The sequence below is a fragment of the Festucalex cinctus genome, chromosome 4, assembly GCF_051991245.1.
Source record: "Festucalex cinctus isolate MCC-2025b chromosome 4, RoL_Fcin_1.0, whole genome shotgun sequence".
In the NCBI taxonomy this organism is placed as follows: domain Eukaryota; kingdom Metazoa; phylum Chordata; class Actinopteri; order Syngnathiformes; family Syngnathidae; genus Festucalex; species Festucalex cinctus.
Window position 1 is genome coordinate 28,828,918 of NC_135414.1, and position 21,282 is coordinate 28,850,199.

Genomic DNA, 21,282 nt, shown 5'->3' on the forward strand with positions numbered 1-21,282 from the left:
AAATAAGATACACAACTTAAATGCATGTCAAGTTATTATTTTAATAATGTTTTATTTACTTTAACAAATAAGTCAACTAACAAATGATTTGAGGTAAAAGACTCTTGCTAATGTAAAAACTTGGTGTGCAGGCCATAGCGTTCAAGCAACTTACCTTGACGCGCTCCTGTAGCTTCCCGAATCGGACGGTGCCGCTCAGGATGCTGCCAATGAATCCCTGTTTTTCCTGCTGGAGTAGGGAGGCCTGAGGAGGAAAAGGAGGCGTGACAGACAGGTCTGTGAGAGGAAGGCAAGAGTTGAACCACAGAAGCTTGAAGGAGATAATGTCAGCCTGCTGGGTCAAGCATCACCATTTGTGAACTCACCTACTTGCGGTATTTAGTGTGTCCAAAAAAACCTACTTGCTGAAGACTGCACTTAATCATGCACATTCGTATATTTTTGTATTTTTTCTGTAGCGTCCTAATCCAAAAGTTGTTGGCAATATATGCTCAGTATGACTGAGTCAAAAAAAAAAAAAAAAACTTTTGGTGTGTGTTTTTTTCCCAATTAAAAAAAAAAAAAAAAAAAAAAAAAAAAAAAATCACAAGAAAAATTAAAAAAATTAACTGTTATTGTACTGTATTAAAACACACAGTAGCCTAATACTTGCTCCATACATAACCTGCAAACACGGAAAATACCAGCACAAAACACAACTGGACCAAATGCTTGGTCTCTAACTCCTGCAAAAAAAAAATAATGTCAAATGTAAACCACAAACCACTGTACAGTAAATTTCAGTAAAACTAAAGCTGTCTACTTGCACTTTGAAGGTTACAGACATATGTTACGAAAATTGTGCCTCTAATGGCCCAAAGCCGTCTATGTGCACAACTCGGATAACAAGCAACAACACACTTTTAGCGCCAGCGCACACACGTGCACAAATTGGCTCCTATTATGCTCCATCTGGGCCGGCGCGTGTCAGTCTGACCTTTTGCTGCTGCTTTTTAAAAGTCTGAATGTGTTGTGTTGACATTTAAAAGTGTCATGGTCATGCACACAATAGAGTCCAGTGTTTTGTCCCCAAAACTGGGACTCCACAATGCATAGCAAAGTGTATATTATGTCTTCATTGTTGTGATTATCGAATGAAAACATTTTCATACCAAATTTGTGTATAAAATGCGAGTTGTTTACAAGTTGGTTAGTACTGACAATTGGGCTGAATTCATTTTCCAATCGTTCACAATCAAAGTAAGCAAAGGCCCAGATTATCAGACGTATTCAAATATATTGTCCCGAGTTAACTATCTTCCTAATCTGCTTGAAATATCTACTGGAGATGCAATAGGTCATAACGATGAAGAAGGGTATATTGTTCATCAAGACGTTTTGTTGCCACCTTTCTCTGGTATAACAATTCAGGTAAATCTACATTTGAAGCCTGACTGGGCCAGTAGTCAATTGTCTCTGGCTATTCAAGCAAGTCTCTCATCTTGCCTTTAAGCTGCTTCGCAATATGAACGCGGTGTTGAAGTGTGCTTGAAAACCAAAGCAATTGTGCCGAGAGTGGGCGAAGGTGGGCTCCATCATTGTCCCACTTATGCAGAATCTTAGAGATGGTCGGGACACATCCTCGTGGATTAATGCAACACATTAACTCAACCTCCACACAGCCCCTGTCATAAAATCCTTCCAGTAGCTACAATTTAACATGATATAAAGTTTGCCTGCACGTGTTCTTGAAGTCATTGTACCTCATCTGCTGATTGACGCTACCTTTGTCCCTTTGTTCTGAGGCTACACTGCTTCTACGTGGCCACACGTTTCCCAACATTCTTTGTGCTCTGTCCTGTAAAACAAAGTATTCACTGCTCTTCACTTTGATTTTCAGTCATTTTTTTTCTACATACAACACCCAATAATGAAAATGAGATGAAGTTTTTGGCAACACGTATTTTCTTCTTCAAAATTTGAGGCTGCCACTACTACACAAAAAAAAAAGTCAAAGAAAAAACTAAATATACGCCCAGGGAACTGAGCTCCTGCATGATATGTTTAGGTCTCGCATGTCAGGCAACAAGACGGTTCACATTTTTTTTTTGTGTCGCTTGCTGTATATAGTTGCCAGTGGGGGACCTTAAAATCTAACTTGAAGTGAGTAATGCTAACTTGTGGCTGTCTGGCATCATGACATGCAGGAAGGGACCTGTCCGAGACAAGAACCCAGGCTGTCATTTTTTTGGATGGTGCTAGCTCATCAACCATTTTGTGTTTTCTTTACCAATGGTAAATGGATTTCTCTTCTATTGGTTTTTGGCTCTGCTGACTGAGTGCATACTGTGTGCATAATACGTGCATAGTCATCTCGTACCATTTGTACAAGTTGGTCACGCTCCTGCGAGATGCGATCCGCCACGGAAACAAGGACTTCCAGGTAAGTGCGCGTCTCGCCTTCCTTCAGCACACACTCGTCCTTCTGCTGCTTCAGGGCACTTAGACGCCTCTCCGTCCTCCTGCAATTCGTGGGAGTACAAAGGAATGGACAATTGTGGCTAGATGAACGATGGTGGCTAGATGAATGATGACTGATCTATGATGGACGATGGATGGATGGATCATATAAAGAAGATGGCTAGATGTATGGATATCCTGCTAAATACTAAATTGCGCTCATGTTCACCTGTTGGCTTGTCGACTGCTCCTCAGCTCTGCCTGCGCCCTCTCCACAGCCGCCATCAGTTCGGCTTTGTCCGCTCGCAGACTTTGATTTTTATGGCGGAGTACATGCGCTTCGTCCACCTCACTTCTGTTCCTGCTCTGCTCGTGCTCTAGTTGCCTGGGAAGCGTGATAAGAACCAGAAAATGGAACTTAATGCTGCATGTGAAAGCATCCCACACCTACTACACTGTTAAAGCAATACACGTATGTACATTAAATAAAAATCAATGTAATGTGCGTACACTTACTATAAACTAGGCATTTACAGTGCATCTGGAAAATGTTCACCTTAAAGCAGCATTTTTTTTTTCGGTACTCTTCCACAATCTTGTCTTAAGAAGCCAACAGTCAATTCCTTTGTCAACGATGTTAACAACCTTATAAAGGCAAGTATGTGTCTTTCCAAGTCCAATCAATTGAATTTAACACAGGTTCACTGAAATTAAGCTGTAGAAAACAGGACACACTTGAGGTCAACTTAGAGTGTCATTGCAAAGGCTGTCAACACATATAGATGTGATTTTTTTGTTTTTTAAAATACATTTGTTGTTTGGAAGATTTTTCCATTGTAGGGTGTTGTGTGTTAAATTTTGAAGGGGAAATTAATTTATTCACTTCTGAAATTTGGGCTGTAACATAATGGAATGGGGAAATGTGAAGAGTTGTGATTCCTTTCCGGATGCACTGTATGACAGTAAGGGTGATGACACCATAGGGGAAGCAATCCAAGTACCGCCTGAGCTTCCCGGCGATGCTGCAGTGCTCCTCCCAGGTGACGGCGTCCTCGAGGCGGGTCTTCAGGGTGTGGGCCTCCCTTTCGCTTTGGCGTGCCTCTCTCTTACACGTGTCCACGTCCTCCTGCAAACGCTGGTTTTCTGTCTCAAGCAGCATCAGTTGCTTGGATACTCGGGACACTGCACAGGGAAGAACGGGGATATTGATGGATGGAAGGATAGGTAGATGGATGACAGATTGATGGATGGATGGATGGATGGATACTGGATTCAAGATGGCTGGATCATGGATGGATCCATGATGATGTATGTATGTATGGCTTGAAGGATGACAAATGATGGATTTAGACGGATTGATGATTATATGATAGATATATGGACAATGGATAAATGGATGCATGGATGTATGGATAACAGATGTTGTATGGCTGGTGGATGGATAATTGATGAATAGGCATATTGTTTGTACCTTCAGACAGGCGTTTTCTGTGCTCGGCCTCGTTCTTCGCATTCAGAGCCTCCAGCTGCTCAATCAGCAGCTGATTCTCCTGCAACACCAGAATGGCCTGCTGCTGCAATTGATGGCTGCACATACATACATCCACGATTACCTCTCACAAACACAACTGACTGAAATAACTCTCACCCTATTTGCCATTTCAAATCCTACTCTCATATCATATCTGTAATGTTGTCATATAATATAATAATCAAAACACCTCTCTCAACCGTTCATATGCCATCTCATCTTTTCTTCAGCCGTCATTCTCCTCTCATCATCGGATCTTCTTTCATGACATAATTTCATAAGAAATGTGTCAACTCACTGGATGTTTTCTAATCTATTATAAAACAACAATATCATGACAAAAATGAAATGCATGAAGCTGTGCCTTGTATTTACCATTCCTCCTGGCTGAGGCCTACAGTCTTCTTGGTCATTTGACGGTGAAACATCTCATTTTCTTTCACCACCTCCTCTACATGCACCCGAAGCTTTTTCACCTCCTCCTGCGGCAATCAATCACATTCTGTTGTCATCCGTACTAAAATCAATTGGTTTTAGCTGTGGTGTTTACATGTATCTTACCTCAGCAGTGCGCAGAAGAGCATCTTTGTCATTTAACATGTCTTCGTATGCCAACATCAGAGGAGACAAATACTTCATGTCGACCTACAACAACCAAGGACAAGAGGCGTGATGTCAACAGGGCATGCAATGGACCGATTGCTAGCCAATCGCAGGGCACATAAAGATAAATAAGGATTCACATTCACACCAAAAAAATAAATTCAATTAAGAGACTTACCTTAAGATGACTTTTGGTAAGAAAACCCTACAATATTCAACATTTAAAATCGGAAATAACTACAAATCATTGATATCATTTAATTTATATGTAGTACCAATAAATGTACTAGTCACAAATTTATAATATTTATTGATGAAAGAAAAACATTATTTTGTGATTACAACGCAAATGATATACCACTAACACATATGAAATATTTAAAGATAAATCTCCTGATTTACATGCAACAATTACGGCACAAAGTAGTACTGCAATGAGCTTACGTCAGGCAGTTTCCATATGGTACTAACCAGCCATGGTGGAGGAGAACCCGTCTTTGGTAGGCTGCTGAATCTGGAGCTCTGCAACATACATCATAACAACACAGATAATAAGAGACTGAAGTTTCTGCCAAAATTGTGTATTAATGCTTAAGACCTGACGCTAAGATGAAATGCTGTACAATGAGTTAAAATGGAAGAAATGTTGAATGTGGGAATTGGAGAAATAAAAAAAACAAGTTACTTACAGTACTATTATAATAAGAATTGCTAGAATGCTAACACACGGTTGCTCGTCTAACACATAGCAAGATAGCAACCTGAGTCAAGAAAGCACAAATCTAAATTAAGTTTGCACTGAGGTGAACACTTTGAAGTTAAATTGTTTAAATTGGTGGGGAAATTTGGAAAGAGGAGGTAAATATTTAAAATTTCTCTCCATTTGGGAATTTTGTCTTACTTGAAAACTGCTCCAAATATGTCCTGAATGAGTTACACAATTTGAAATAGGAATGGTTTGCATTACTTGAATTGAGAATCAAAAAGTGCAAAAAGGAGGTAGCTCTTTTTAATCATCAGCACTTTGGATTGGACGATGTAAAGAAAAAAAAATGGTAATCCGGATGTCCTGAGCTAGCATAACATATGCTGGAATAGTTTAAATCCATAAGATATATGAAAGGGATTAATGGCTAAATGTAGGGGGAACAATAATGATTCAAAAAAAAAAAATAGGTACAGAATAGCATGTGTGAATGCTCTTTTTAGTAGTTATTAGAATTTTTCAATGCCGCTCTCCATAACACCACCTTAAAGAAATTTTTGATACAGATCTTTGGTATCTCATTGGTTTTAAAGTTTTTATTTATATAGTGTGTATAGAGTACCTTGGTATAATTGAAAACTATTTCAAGCTTCCGCCGCCTGGAATGATGGCCACCGCTCTGAATTTGTTGAAAATGTGGACATCCTAGTGTGAGGACACAGCATGAGGCTGCTATGATGAAAAGCGCAGGCAGCCGACACACAAAGACCTCCTTTCCCCTAAAAATTGTCATATCTACCAATGTTTTTTTTTCCCCTTAACTAGCAACACACTTTGCTTAAAAAAGTAGCATGTGATTGCTGATAAATGTTGGTTGCTACATTATTGTTGCCATGTATCCTGCAATTATATTCTGTGATGGAAAACTAAAATCACTTCAAATTACTCAACCTTGAATAACACCCAGCAAATCTGCAGGGCGATACTGTCACCTGGAGGCGTTTTAGAGGTATCGCCGGAATTAATAATCAAGTGAATTGCTCATATTTGCACCAACATCCATTAATTAAACACAAAGGTAAAGCAAAACGTAGAAGCAGCAGCTCAGCAAGCGTCAAAGGATCAACACGCACATTTTGTTTTTTGGGCTTTTTTTTTTTCCTACATCACTTGTACTCCTCTGTAGTGGCATAATGTTTGTGCAGGTTGATTGATTTTTGCAGGGCAACGTGGAAGAGAAAGAGTTTGCACATCTGCCTCACAGTTTGATGTGCAGGGTTTAAATCATATATTGGGTCTTCCCGTGTGGAGTTGGTATGTTCTCCATATCCTGAAGACTCTCAATTGTTCATAGGTGTAAATGTGAATGATTGTCTATCTGTATGTGCCCTACAATTGGCTACTAAACTATCCATATTGTACTCCGCGTCTCGCGCAAAGTCAGCGGACTGATGGATGATTGTTGTGGCTGTCAGCAGAAGTAAGCGTGTTGTTGGTTGTACCTCCTGCTTGTTGAGTGGCCTGTATTTGGTCTGGTAGGCGCTCAACTCCACGCTGAGGCGATGGATGCTGCGTTTGAGGGCGTCGTTTTCATCCACAAGCTCCTGCGCCTGCTGCCTTGCGTCCCGCAGCTCTGCCTGAATGCCTGGAAAAAGAAACAAACACTTTACAGGATTAAACCCTTTGGGCTTTATGCTGGCCAATTGGGGTCACCTTGCTTGTTTTCATTTAAAAATTATAGCTATTTAACGCAAATGTAATTGTGTTCACAAGGTTGGGGATTTTTGTCTCATTTTGTAATGTTCAATTTAAGATCTTTACGGTAAATGTTCATAATATATAGTTTACATCAAATAGTACTTTTCGGCACTATCATAGCCACTTTTGGATTGAATCATACAGTTTTGGTAAAATGGGTTTCATTCTTGATTCAACATAAGAATTTTTAAAACATTTTTTTTTAACATTACCGACTAGATTACATAATTTGTCCTTTTTTGGACAATGCAACTATTTCAGGTTGAAAGAAATTTGTACCTTTAGGTGAGGTCCTGACTGGCTGGGCCCGCACACGACTGACTTCCTGTTCAAGGTGTTGCAGCTTCTGCTCCAGCATGGCATTCTTATCCTTCAGGGCCTTCACTGCTTCTGCGTCATCAGTCAGGACACTGGCCTCTTGAGATGGCTGACTCCGTGCTTTTGGTTCTTTGGATTGGCTGGTGGCTGCACAGCATATAGACGATATTAAGTGCTTCGGGTCATGAGAAGAAGAACAGAGTAGAGGTTGTAGACGCTTACACGGCATGTCTTCCTTATGATTTGTGGAGTATTTTTTCTTCTTAATTTTCTTGCTGCTGCTGGCTCGAGGAAGCACAATGTTATCTCTCATGAACTCTGAAAAAAAAGGGGACCAAAATCACACAAATAATGAAAATCATGCATATTATCAAACAGCCAGGGTCTCAAACTCACATCCTGGGGGTCATTTGCGGCCTACAGAATGATAGTTTGGTTGTGAGTTTGCATGTTTCAAGCATCAACTAACTGGAGAATGAGATCTTGTGTGACACATGACTACTACCTGGAGAAGATTCCCTGTTGGCTAACATCGGACTTGACTGGGGCGAACTTGTCTGAAAGACAAGGAGAAACATTTTTTTTTTTTTTAACAATAATACTACCACTAGTCACTTCCAATTGAAACAATTTCTTTTGATACAACACTGGTACAGGATCCCTTTGGAGTCATACTATATAAAACAGTGCCACTCAGTGTCTAAGTCTGGTTTCACTTCATTCCCCATGCTGCCAATGTCAACTTTGTCGAACCACAATGTGGTGAGTTTTTTTTTTCTTTCTGTTTTTTTTTTTTTTTTTTTTTCTGGTACTTCCTGCTTCTGAGGTTTTCTTTTGTAAGATTTCAAGAGCTGTGATTTAATACGCTAAAGAATGCATTAATAAACTTGCCTCCTGATCCTTAGTTTTGTGTTTGGCGTCATTTCCTGACAAATGATTCGATCCGTATTCGGTAAACTGACTTGTCAATTGTCTTGATCCTCACCAAGTGCTTCAACGGCAAAGACTGTACTGCTGCTTCTGCATCTGAACATTTTTTCTGTCTGTCCAGAGTTTGGTAGACATGTTCCTCCTCTTCCTCCATGCCTCCTCCTTCATCTTCCTCCTCTTCACCTGCCTGATACTGCACCTCTTCCTCTGAGTGGTCAGGGGAAGGCAGACGTGGACGAGCGACAAAGCCTTCTGACCAACGATCACTGAGGAGGATGCACAATGCAAGTTAAAGTGGGGATAAAAGCATTAGAAAGGCTCTTTATAGCATGAATAGTGATGGATGGAGCATGTGCGTCACCGCATATACGTGGTGCTGACGTTGCGCTCAGAAAGCAACGACTCCGACTGGTCACTCTCAGAGAAAGAGCGGGGACGGGCCGGCGGAAGCGCCCATGTCTGTCCAGTCAGCGAAGAAGACAAAATGGCAGCCGCTAAGGCCGATCTGCGCACAAACAAAACAAACTAATTGACGGAACATCTTCAGATTAAAACAAAACAACACAAAATACAAAAACATTTTCAAAAAATGATAAGGAGGAAAGTATTCAACTTTTCTGAAAAAAAAAAAGACAGACCATTTTGATATCTGCAAGATTACAATTAAAAAAGAATAAGAAACCAAATAACATTTTCAGAAAAAAAAAAATAAAAAACTCACTGAAGGATATTGACACCTGTAGAGTAAAATGAAATGTATTCACAATAATACATTTCAAAATATAGTATTTTTTTCCCCAGAACATAAAACCACAGACCAACACATTGGCGTTTGTAGTATAAAACAAAATGTAAAAGGATAAGAAAGAAAACAATAGAAGTTTCGGACCCTGTGAATGGTGACGTGGCTGATATAGACTATAACAAAATAAGAGTATATAATCATACATATGTTGTTGTTGTTTTTTTTTTTTTATAATATTAAATATATTCCACTACAGTGTTGTCTAAGTTCTACTAAATTAAGTTGTAATAAATTGCCAGGAAGCTGTCTGCGTTCCATAGCAATGGAACAGGGCGTAAAACAACCAACACTCACTTCCCCCGCCCTGACATGTTAATACATCACACCAGACGCTTGCACTGACGTCATTGCATCCAACGCCTGTCAAGCACTGTATGAACAATAGGATGGAGGGAGAGCAGACTGATGAGAAACAAGAGGAAGTGTAGGAAGATGAGGAGAAGTGACTTGGGGTACCTGGGTCTCTCGGGTGAGGGGGCGGGGCTGCGCGGGGGTGGGGTACGAGGCACAGCAGCCTTGGGGGCGATGGAGGCGGCGGGGACCAAACCATGGGCTATGTATTTCTACACACACATAGACATACATGCGGGAGATCACACACAACACACTAATTGCACATTGAGTTGAGGGGATGACACAAAAGTGGTGGCGTTTATCGTTTAATTGGTATATTCAATGTTCAAACCTTCATAGATTCTAAAAATAGGTACACCGTTGGAAAAATTAGAAACCAACATAAGTGAGAATGCTTTCAGCATAAAAGAAAAGCACGCAAAATTGCTCTGGAAAAAAAATCAACGAAACAGTGAGGCCGCGAAAGGTGAACCGCGTTATAGAGTGGAAACTGTGTACAAATGACACGTATGTCACGTGACCGTTGATTTACTGTTTAAGTTCTGTTTTTCGTTTGTTCAGTTGTCCTTTTCCCTCCGTTTTCTGTCCCCTCTCAAACATCGTTCCGACCTAGTGCATTTCCAGTAGATATGCAACAATGTCAATACTTAAGTATACAAAAACATCAGTGGACAAACACTCACAAATTGTTTGTCTTTCTCCCTCCAGAAGTTCAGCTTCAACATGGCGGACGGCGCGCGTCTCAGTGCTTCGAATTTAAAGCAATGCCGTGATGGCTGGAGGCTATTCCGTCACTAAAATTAGTGGTTATTGTTTCAATGTTAACATTCAAACTATTAGCGGTTTTTCTATGGACAATGCTAATGTTTGAGGTTTCTACTTGTGGCTTCCTCGTATCTAGACGCTTCACCACCGGCACCTCGTTTCATCCGCAGCTCGGATTGGCTCGCAGCTTCTACTCCATCCAATCGGCAGCGCGCTTGATTTTGCCTAGCAACCGCCTGCCTAGTCATTATTTTTGCCTGTAGAGGGCGACAACGTTCCATTAACGAGATTCAATAGATTTCGTCCAAGATTATTTTAATGATAAATTTTAAATATTAATATAATATATACGTTTCTCTTACAATCAACACACTGTAGTTGCTTATGTTGGGGAAAATAGATTGGAAAACGTGCACACTTTCATCTTTAAAATTAGAAGACTACGTTGAAAACATTATTTTGTATTTTATTTAATATAGCACTTGTCTTTTGCTTCCAAGCAATTTATTAACATTGTTTATACCAGTGGAGAAAAACATTTAAAATAAAAGTAGACTATTTGTAAAAATAAGTATTTGTAGTCAAGATTTTTTTAAATAAAATAAGTTAAACATGCAAGTCTTCTATAGCGCATAGCCTCACCCTAGATAAATATTTTTGACTGAATTTAATAAATCAGGTGTTTGTCTGTGTTAAAATAGTCAGGATAAGCAGCCTAATAATATTATTGATATTAGTAAAAATAACAAAAAATAAATAAAATGAAATTAAAATGTCTAATTGGATTTTTAAAATTAGAACTTACAATTACTACCTTAGAATATTTTTCACCCTTCATTTAGTACATATTGTGGTTCTTTTGCATTAGGTTGCAGCGTACGGGTGAAGAAAAGCATGTAAAAGGATTTAGCAGGATGTCATGTGAGTTGAAAAACAACACTGTTGACATGCTGGGTGACCAAAGTCATTTCAGTCATTGCCAACGTGCTTGCAAGTTTATTAAAAAAATAAAAAATAAAAAATGTTTTTTTCCCCTTCATTTTATTAAGATTTGATTCAACACAAGACACAAAGAATTTCCAGAGAAACATTTACATACACCACAGAAGGTAATAATACAACAACAGCAGCCCCAGAATGGAAGTCAGTTAGCAACACAAATTTTTTTTGTAATATATGACATGGGTGTACAGTATATGCATATATCTCAGGATTATACAATTATTAATCAACATGATGAGCACTTTTTACAACATGGCACAAGTACAACGCGTCAGAGTGATTTCTTATGACAATGTACCAGCATACACGCACACACATACAAAAAGGGAATAAAATACATACATTCCTTCAACGTGCAAAAATGTTTTCCATTCATAAACCACACAAAACCCAACAGGAACATCATATTTTTCATACGGCATAAATAATAAATTTGATTATCAAACATGTATAAGAATCTACTTTGTAGACAAGAGAGATCAGTCCAACACTGCAAAAGTGTCAGCAAAAATGGCCGCAGTCTTTCCGTGGAATGTTCAATTCAAGGTGAGGTGGTCAGTCTGCTCCTACATTCGTATTACAAGATGCTTTATGATTATTATGGACGTGCTATGGAAGTGTGTCTGTGCCAATTTGAGTTGCAATTAGATTTTCAAAAACTTTGTTTTAAATCTTCATTTATCTCAGCATTAAAAATAAAGAGAAAAATCCCAGCAATTATAATAACAATAAAAGGAAAAAAAAATTAAATCTTAGCAGGCTGTAAATTTGTTTTGGCACTGAATGTTAGAAATATGATTGTTTTAAAAATTAGAGATTGTAGATGCTAACATTTTTTTTTTCTGAAATTCACACTCACATGGCACAGATATACTGTACTTCCATAACTTTGAGGCATTTAGTGGTACACGCGAGTCAAACATTAAATCAACATTGTGTATTTACATTGCGTCACAGACACTCCAAAATAAAAAAAAAATAAAAAAAATCATGATGCAAATATTTGGACAAATTGAATGTGTTCATCTAACGACAGGGACTCTTTGTAGGTCGGGGGACTAACTGAAGGGTTTGCTCAGCTTTGGAATCTGTGCACACTTTTGAGAAACAAAGTTGCGAAAACTAAAGTTGACAAGTGGCAGGCGGAGTTATTGTACTCGTAAACTCGAGGACAAACAGGCGTGAACTTTGACCGGTTAGACTTCATTCTTTTTAGGTTACGACTTTTTTTTTTTTTTACTCTAAGAAATGTGACTACTTTCCTGAGTTTACTTTTTTTCCCCCTCAAATTATTGACTATATTCTATTAAAATTGTATATTTATAAGATTACACTTTTTTTTTTTTTTTACCCTCCAATGAATGTGACTCTTTAATTTAAAAAAAAAAAACAAAACAAAAAAAACAAAACTATTTCGCATAAGATAATTCAGGTTTTTACTCACAATTCTTTAGTCCTAAAATTAATGGGGGTTTTTTTCCCCCTCTCAAAAATAGAACTTAATTCTCACAATATTACACCTATTTTTACTCACTACTGTTGTTATCGTCATAAGATTCAGACTTTTTTTTTTTCTTGAATTAATGTGAAGTTATTGCAATGTTGGGGTGGAAATGTGATTCTCAAGAGAATCTCTATTTTTAATTAAAAAAAAAAAAGCACCTTTATTCTAATGCAATCACAGTTTATATTCAAAATTAATTTGACTTCATTCACGTAATATTGCAAGTTCATTGGGCAAATTTTTTTTATTCTCATGAAATTACATTGTTTTCCCTCAAAAATAAACCATATCATCATAATCTTGCTTAAAAAACTGGGGGGAAAAATACTCAGATAAATGCAACTTTATTCTCCTATCATTCCGAACTTTTTTTTTTTTGAAGAAGAAGAAGAAGAAGAAAATACGATTTTAAAAGTGCGACTTTATTCTTCATAACATAGCATAACTTTCTGACTCAAATACATGCGACTTTATTCTTATAAGATTGAGTGGGGGTGTTAGATTACGCTCTTTTTATGTGACGTTATTCCACACCAATTAACATGACTATAACATTCGAAATATTTTGAAAATGTGTCATGGTGGTTTGTTATCGGGATTATCGCGTGAGGATTAAAAGAAAGGGTCGGGTATCATGGTCGTCTGCCATGTTTTTTTTTTTGTTTCTGTTGGAAAGCGAGATTTCCAATTTCCTGTATATTTCCCGAACGCAGCATGATGACTCGTTTACACTTTATTTCCAAATTTAGTGTATTTATGTCACCACCTGGCTGGCTGTCAGGCACTTTACTCAAAGATCCCTTTTTAATTAAGGCTGTATGACAAAAACAACCGGTTAGCAGCTTAAAACATTTCATTCATTTCATTTTAAAAGACAATTTCTTCAATCAGCGGATTTCACTTGGGAGGGTATAGTGCGTGTGTGTCTAGAGTAATAAACATTCATTGTAAGTGTTGTGGAGTGCTCCTTCGTACTCAGTAGGCGTCCTTGTAGGAGCTGGGGAAGGCCGGGCAGGGTTTGTTCCACGACTGCTCTGCGGTGGGCAGGCTGACGGTACTGGCGCTCTTCAGTTTGGTCTTCAGGCCCCAGCTGAGGAAGGACGACTTCTTGCTGAGTTTACGCGACTTGCCGTTTTTGTCGTCGTCGTAGGCCAAACAGATCATGGAGTACGTCTTGGGGAGGTTGCCGCAGAAGGTGGCGCTCTTTGCCGGCTGGACACACACACAATTATATCTTTCCATATGCGTTTTTTTTTGTTTTTTGTTTTTTGGTTGTTTTTTTCCATATGGTTATGTTCCTTTATATATATATATATATATATATATATATATATATATATATATATATATATATATATATTTTAGGGGTGTGAATTGCCTAGTACCTGACGATTCGAAATCGTATCATGATTCACAGGTCACGATTCGATTCGATACCGATTAATCCCGATACGAATTTATAAGTCGATTGTTGAGATTTTTTTCATTCAAATTTAGAAAATACTAATCAGTAAGCTTGTAGAGTGTAAGATTTATATGAAAATGTATTATTTATTTATCTGAAATTTCAGTCTTATAGAGGTTGTAATCTGTTTCATGTTTGAACAGCATTAAAATAAAATATTAAGGCTTAATGTTCCGTTCATATAACATTCTTCCATGCTCAAGGTGTGAATCCTAACACGAAGTCAGACGTTTTGTTGAATATTTTGCCATTAAAAATGGAAGTTTAAAAATCGATTCACACACACACACACAAAAAAAAAAAAAAAAAAAAAAAAGGCAATGATGATAAGACGTTGAATCGGTAAGACTACCGAATGAACAATTCTGAGCTCTTAAAAAAAAAAAAAAAAAAAAAAAAAAAAAATGATTTTTTTTTTTATTGAATCGATTCGAGAATCGCGCGATGTAGTATCGCGATATATCGCCGAAGCGATTTTTTAACACCCCTAATATATATATAAAGTCACTATTATTGCCATGAATTCTTTTAATGTGAAACTGCATTTTACGTTAACGAGATTTCTCATTAAATTACGTTTTGTTTTGTTTTAATTTTACTCCAAATTGAAAATTTACAACAATTGTACAATTATGTCCTATGTTGTCTGAGATGCAACTTCATTATGGTAAGATTTTTTATTTTTATTTTTTTTATTTATTTTTTTAACTGCCCAAAAAAAATTGCCTTTATTTGCGTTTGACTTCATTCTTGTAAAGCTTAGGGGTTTTACTTTACTTTTATGTATTTGTTGAAAAAAAAATTGTTTTTGTTTTGTTTTTTTTAACATTTTAGTGTAACTAGTAACTACTCTATGTAAGAAAGTGCTTTTTTTTTAACTCAACTTTATTCCCATATGATGACATATTTATTTACTTTTTTTACTAAGACTATTCTTGAAGATTATTTGCCTTTTCTCTACTGTAATTGAAATAATGTGACTATTCTTGAGAAACAGTAATTCTCATTTATTTAGACCACTCAAAATGTACAACTTTATTCTCATTATGGCTTTTTCAAATGCATCTATTCCAGCAAGATTATTGTTTTGTATTGTTTTTTTCCAACAATGAGACAATTCTTCTCAATTAAGCAAAGCAGAGAGCATAGTGGGAAACGGCCCTCACCATGGTCGGGTTGCCGTCCAGCACGCTGACCACCGTGATGTCGACGCCCTGCTGATCCACGTCCTTCAGCAGCCTCATCACCTCACCAACCCCCATCCACTTGCATTCCGCCTCGCCCACGGCCACGATGTAGTCGCCCTCTTTCAGCCCGTCGGCCTGCCATCATAGACGAACGGCAACGTCAGACCTCCTGACACCGCACGGTCAATATTTACACGCCAGGTCCGCGTCACCTACTTTGATCCGCAAACACTGACTTGTAAATCGGTCAAAACTTGTTTTGGGATGTTGTGACTCGAGATAGCAGACTCACCAGAAATATTGCAGTCTCAGATAATTTGGTTGTAGTGTTCACTGATTTGAGTAAGGGACTCACAGGAAACACCACATACTCAAATGAGTCTCAAACTCAGATTTTACTTGCTGCTTTGAATCATCTTTCAGGTCATCTACTGTATAAACTCCAGAGAAGGCGGAGGAGTCATTTTGGGGTTGAAGATTTATTGAAGACGTGTTATTTTAAAGCCGTCAAACCTTAACTGAAGCCAGATGCTTGACATGAACTCCCTGCAGCGCACTTTGAATATCAAATTAGTGATAGACCGATATGGTTTTTTCAAGGCCGATACCGATACAGATTATTTGTAGTCAAGTCGGCCGATATTCATTTGCAATAAAATGGGGGGAATTCTTTCAAACTATATATAATTTCTCACTGAGTAACAAATTCATGTGAATGTAGCTCATTTGGGGTTTTTGTTAGGGTTCGTAAAAACGTTTCAAAAAGATTTTCGCGGTCAAAAATTGTGTGAATATGTTCCAAATGTGTTTACGACAAATACAAACTGACTGCGAACATCTTACAAATCCTGATGAAAACCCCAAATTCGCTACGTTCGCAAGTATCCCCTGCTCAGTGAGCTTTATCGGCCTTCAGATTCAAAAAATGGCCGATGCCGATATTTGTCAAAATGCCAAATATCGGCGCCGATAATCGGCCGGGGCCGATTATCGGTCTATCCCTATATCAAATCACTTTAATCGACTCGCTTCTACCTTTTACGTTAAATAAACTGGACCAGAATAAAGCGCCTGATTTTAATTGAATTACGAGTCACTTGGGCTCATTACAAGTCGCTGACTCTAATTAAAAGCCTCGCAGGCTACGAAACAGATTAGCGGCGTTACATAAAGCCACTCAAACGAGGTCATAAACCTCTTTAGGACCTTAATGCTGCCTTCAACTTCATGCGCACTGTCTGTCTCTCTCGTGTTGACGCAAGTCAGTGAACCAAGACGGCCAAATCACGGTGCTTATGTGAACCGGATATGACCAAATCATACGTGTTATATGTTGTATTTACGCTCACTTCAGTCAGCAAACAGAGAGATGCAATTACAACGTCACGTCAGCAAAGCAGCACAATGAATTAAATTGTTTCCTCAAGTTGAGTCGGGGAACTGATACAGCCGATGTCGACATTTGGTCCCGCCTCTTTGTTTATAAAGGAAAAGTCTATTCACATTTGGCATCACCACACTTTGTGAAGTTATTCCAAACAAGTACTACAGTTTTTACTCACAGCAGCAGGGCAAAGGGGATCCAGCGAGACAACCTGTACCGGTGCGTCCCCCTTTAGGGTGAAGCCCAAGTCTTTGTCGTCTGTGCGCAGACGCACCTTACGGGGTGCCGTCCAACGCTGCTTAGCAGAGAACACCGACAGAGGACCCTGAGTGGACACGCATACGTCAGACGTGTGGTTCATTACAACGCGATAGTTCATCTCATTCAGCCCAAACGGATCCGATTTGTCAGCATTCTGTACTTTCCTTCTTCTGGATACGTTTCTATCTGCTGGGAAAATCTCGACTACTCTAAATCCGATCAGTCCGTCATTGTATGAAGGGATGATACGCTTTTTGGATTTAATTTGACCATACAAAGGCTGGAACAGTAACAACTATAATCTCAAATTCCAGGAATGGGTTCGTGCATGTTAAGGTCCCCCCCCCCAAAAAAAAGAAATGTTTTTAATTCATCAGAACAAGTATATCAAACAGTAATAACTAAAATAAATTGTAGATGCACCACCCTTATACAAAATGGAAATTAAGTCTTCTATTTTTCTCCATTCTTCTTTCAAACAAAAAAAATGAATGTGCTGTATAAATAAACAAAACAATCCCCTACATTTCATGCTTGATTGAGGTTTAAAAAAAAAAATAAAAAAAAATAAATAAAAAAAAGTTAGTCGCCCTAATTCTGTGCTTCTCATTTTGTTTCCTTCTGCCACCTACTGCAGTGGATATGCAATTACAGTTAATTCCTGTATGGAACAAAAAAAAAAAAAAAAAAAAAAAGTTTGCACAGGCAAACCCCTCCCCCTCCATTGCACCGCAATTTTGCATAATCCAGCTAAAAAAACAAAAATAAACAAAATTCCATCAAAAACAATACCACTTCCTGTTTTGGTGCTTAGTGGAGGTTATCTATTAATGGGTTTTGTTCTTCTTTGATACAGGCACCACATCCCCACCACCAAATGTGACCAAAAAATACCTTTCACCAAACTACTGCTACTAGTGGGAAACATTTTTTCTGTCCCACTTAATAGCAGTATGTGTCCCAACTCCCAAGCACCATTGTCCACCATTAGTGTTAATGTTTAGCGCTTATGATGATGACAAAACGTACTGTACATATACACGCACACACATTTTAACACACAAACATTATGAGTAGTAGATTAATAACCCACATACCAGCCTCTGGAAAAAGTCGCTGACTTTCACCTTTAAGACAGCGGGAACCTCCATCTCTGCATGTTGATCAGTTTTTGCTATATTAAAACAATTTATAAATAAATAAATAAAAACAAAGAGAGTGATATTTGAACAGTCATCATTACTACACTGTCCTCATTTGCAATTTAAAAAAATAATAAAAATAAAAAAAACTCGGGGAAGCACTCACAGATAATATCGGGGGCGACCAGGTAGTCTGCGAACTCCTCGTCTGTGTGGTTGTCGCTGGCCTTGTGCAGCGAGCGCTGGTGGCTGGCCTTCAGGATGTCCTGCAGCACCTCCAGCTTGTTGAGGTGATGGCACAAGCTGTAAATCCGAAGTGCCTCCTCGTGGCCCGCGATGGCACGACGGATGTGGGCTCTTCCTGTTGGGGGGGGGGGGGAAGGGGGAGGAAATGGTCGCTTAAGATATTGATGTTATTTTATTTGTGGAGTGATAGCGATGTGAGCAGAAAAACAAAAGAAAAAATGAAATACTGTTAGGCGGCGATTACCGTATTTTCCGCACTATACGGCGCACCTAAAAGCCTTCATTTTTTTTGAAAACCTGACCATGTGCCTTATAATCCGGTGCGCCTTATCTATGGATCAATATTGAGCCGCAGCAGATCTCACTGTCAAGACGCTATCGGTGACCCTGCACGATTGGCAGATGATCCCGCCATCTTGGATCACTAGCTAATACTAATACTTGACCTCAGAGAAAATAATAAAACATCTGTTTATTCATTTTGGGAGTGAATGGAGTTGTCAGAAAGCTGCTTTGTAATCTATTAATAAAGTTTGACTGACCTATCTGACTGTTTTGTTGACATTCCCTTTAGCGCAGCACCATCTAATGGATGCATAACGTAACCCCAGCCTCTACTTTAGCGACTTTATATGGAAAAAAAGTTTTAAAATATGTCATTCAGTGAAGGTGCGCCTTATAATGTGAAAAATACGGTACCTGTATTAGGACTCGCACAAGCAAATCACACAATTACTGCATAAACATTAAAGTAAGTCGAATGTACAAATGCATTTATGAAGTCCCAATTATAGTAAAGAACTCCAGTGTGTAATAAACCACTCAACAAAATATGTATACTCAAAGTAATCAAGGCATGGCAAAAACAAAAGATTATGCAATCAAGAAGCATGAGATTCAGCCGGTTGGGTCACATGATTGTGAACTTACCAACTCGCTCTCGCTCAGCTGTCTTCTTCAAAATGTCCAGAGGAGAACAACCGTCGGGGAGGTGATCATACACTTGGGACAAAGACTTTTCCTGCTGGTCCTCGTCGTCGCTCGGACCCACTGGACACAAACAGAACACACACACAGGTGATTTTTTTTATTATTATTATTAAAATAAATATATATTTTACAATATAAAGCAACACATTTACTTCATTTTGTCCCTCTCAGTCATGCAGTTAACAGGGTCATTCATTCTTTTGCACAGGAATCCCATAATGAGCAGCCCCCCACCCTACCGGTACACTACTCAGCGCCCCCCTTTCCCAACGTCCCATTCACAATACAAAGTACTCTTCATCCCCACACTTAATCTCACAGCATGCTAAAGTCATTAGAGGCTAAAAGATGTCATCACAATCACAAAAGAAACCGGCTTCCTTCTCCTCTCTTATTGGGACTTTTCTTTTTTCCTTCTCAGCAAATTCTTGGAAACAAGACTTTTTTTTTAACCACAGTGTGTGCGTGTGTGCAATGTGTATGTGTTGCGCGCAAAGGTGCGTGCGTGCGGTTGTGTGTGTCTCTAAATAGCCCTTTATGTAACAGCATTGGGGCCTAAAGTGAGATGAGTAAAGTGATTCCATCCAGTAGCAGCAACCATTCACATCCCGACTGACAGTTTGTATGTATCCAATGATCTCTGTTATGAACAATAATTATGGGTAGAAAGCCTAAACTATCCAATCAAGAGTTGGATAGTCAAGTATGACCCGTGGGCCACATAGGTCCAGCTCCATTGTTTGATCTGAAATCGCAAGCATTTACAATACTGCAATTGACAAATGGTTACTTACTAATGATAATTCAGTTTATATTATTTGCTAGGGAGGCAAACTTATGCATGTAAACTTGTGTATGTAAAATACATTAGAATTTTTTTAATGTTAAAATAATTACTCTTTAAAAAAAAAAAAAAGGATTTATCTTATTTAATAAAATGGTTCAAATATATACTATATTTTTTCTAAATGTATATTTATATATTCAAAATGTATTTTATCAATGTATTTTATAAACAAAATAAAAATCTGACTAAATAAATTTCATTTCATCAATTTTAGATGAAAAAACAGACAATGAATGCAATAAATATTACATAACTCTTGATAATGTAGCTAGTCATGGGCAGCATTAAAGAACGGGCCATAAGTTGCCAGCCCGTCCTCGAGCATCACACTTGTTTAGGATCTGAATCGAGTGTGCAGGTGTATCTCAAAAAATGTCTGGCAAGAATATACAGTATCATCATCACATGTACCGACCAGCTCCATGAGTCACGGGAGAATGGAAACTAGAAGAAAGAAATAGATAGTGGACATACTTTGGATCTAAGAGATAAAGAAAACAGCTCCTTATCTATCACCACATAGTATCAAACTATTTTTAGAACAGCGTCTTCTCAACCTTCACTGAGCCAAGGCACATAGTTCACATTAGAAAAATCTCACGACACAGCAGCAAGTAAAAGAGATGCCGATTATTATGTGTATTTATGTGCGCAGAACACCACAAACACATTTTGCTAGTCGGATTTTGCTTGCTGTCTTAGCAGACATAAAAATACTGATCTGGCATGGCGAATTTGAAATCTGATTTGCTAAAGAAACAGTCGCATTGCTAATACAGTTTATGTTACATTAGGGGCATGCAGAGGACATGGTCAACGGGGACGGCGGCCCCAGGGCGTCCACACTTTTTTAAGGGCTCTGGTTGCCGACAATTGTAGATGAAATGACATGCTGAAGGATGATCAGAGTAAAATTTGTAAAAACTAAAAAATTAAAATAAAATCAATTTCATCCAATTTCCCTGTGTTACAAGCCAATTGATTAAGTGATTCTCCGATTAGCAGACGAAACTAAACATTTTAAGGAGATGTTGCATTTCAATTT

General features: G+C 38.4%; 2 protein-coding genes across 7 annotated transcripts in view; both read right to left on the reverse strand.

Moving 5' to 3' along the window:
• cep89 (centrosomal protein 89) overlaps positions 1-10,371 on the reverse strand; it is a 17,445-nt gene extending 7,074 nt beyond the window's left edge. For 2 of the 5 annotated variants that reach the window (XM_077520126.1, XM_077520127.1), the window contains exons 1-17: positions 10,128-10,371; positions 9,547-9,653; positions 8,647-8,790; positions 8,341-8,551; positions 7,858-7,912; positions 7,578-7,673; positions 7,317-7,502; positions 6,782-6,924; positions 5,045-5,095; positions 4,532-4,615; positions 4,346-4,452; positions 3,911-4,026; positions 3,441-3,621; positions 2,669-2,824; positions 2,360-2,501; positions 1,765-1,837; positions 155-244 (exon numbers count right to left, since the gene is read on the reverse strand). In XM_077520126.1, coding sequence (XP_077376252.1) covers positions 155-244; positions 1,765-1,837; positions 2,360-2,501; positions 2,669-2,824; positions 3,441-3,621; positions 3,911-4,026; positions 4,346-4,452; positions 4,532-4,615; positions 5,045-5,095; positions 6,782-6,924; positions 7,317-7,502; positions 7,578-7,673; positions 7,858-7,912; positions 8,341-8,551; positions 8,647-8,790; positions 9,547-9,653; positions 10,128-10,169 — 1,984 coding nt within the window. In that variant the 5' untranslated portion in view covers positions 10,170-10,371. Of the gene's footprint in view, positions 1-154; positions 245-1,742; positions 1,838-2,359; positions 2,502-2,668; positions 2,825-3,440; positions 3,622-3,910; positions 4,027-4,345; positions 4,453-4,531; positions 4,616-5,044; positions 5,096-6,781; positions 6,925-7,316; positions 7,503-7,577; positions 7,674-7,857; positions 7,913-8,340; positions 8,552-8,646; positions 8,791-9,546; positions 9,654-10,127 lie in introns of all 5 variants that reach the window. The other 3 variants (XM_077520130.1, XM_077520129.1, XM_077520128.1) reach the window with 3 other exon arrangements.
• Positions 10,372-13,108: 2,737 nt separating this feature from the next.
• Positions 13,109-21,282, reverse strand: part of rhpn2 (rhophilin, Rho GTPase binding protein 2) — a 28,026-nt gene continuing 19,852 nt past the window's right edge. The window contains exons 9-14 of one of the 2 annotated variants that reach the window (XM_077520134.1): positions 19,331-19,450; positions 18,321-18,515; positions 18,140-18,186; positions 16,930-17,076; positions 15,347-15,502; positions 13,109-13,927 (exon numbers count right to left, since the gene is read on the reverse strand). In XM_077520134.1, coding sequence (XP_077376260.1) covers positions 13,691-13,927; positions 15,347-15,502; positions 16,930-17,076; positions 18,140-18,186; positions 18,321-18,515; positions 19,331-19,450 — 902 coding nt within the window. In that variant the 3' untranslated portion in view covers positions 13,109-13,690. Of the gene's footprint in view, positions 13,928-15,346; positions 15,503-16,929; positions 17,077-18,109; positions 18,187-18,320; positions 18,516-19,330; positions 19,451-21,282 lie in introns of both variants that reach the window. The other variant, XM_077520133.1, reaches the window with a different exon arrangement.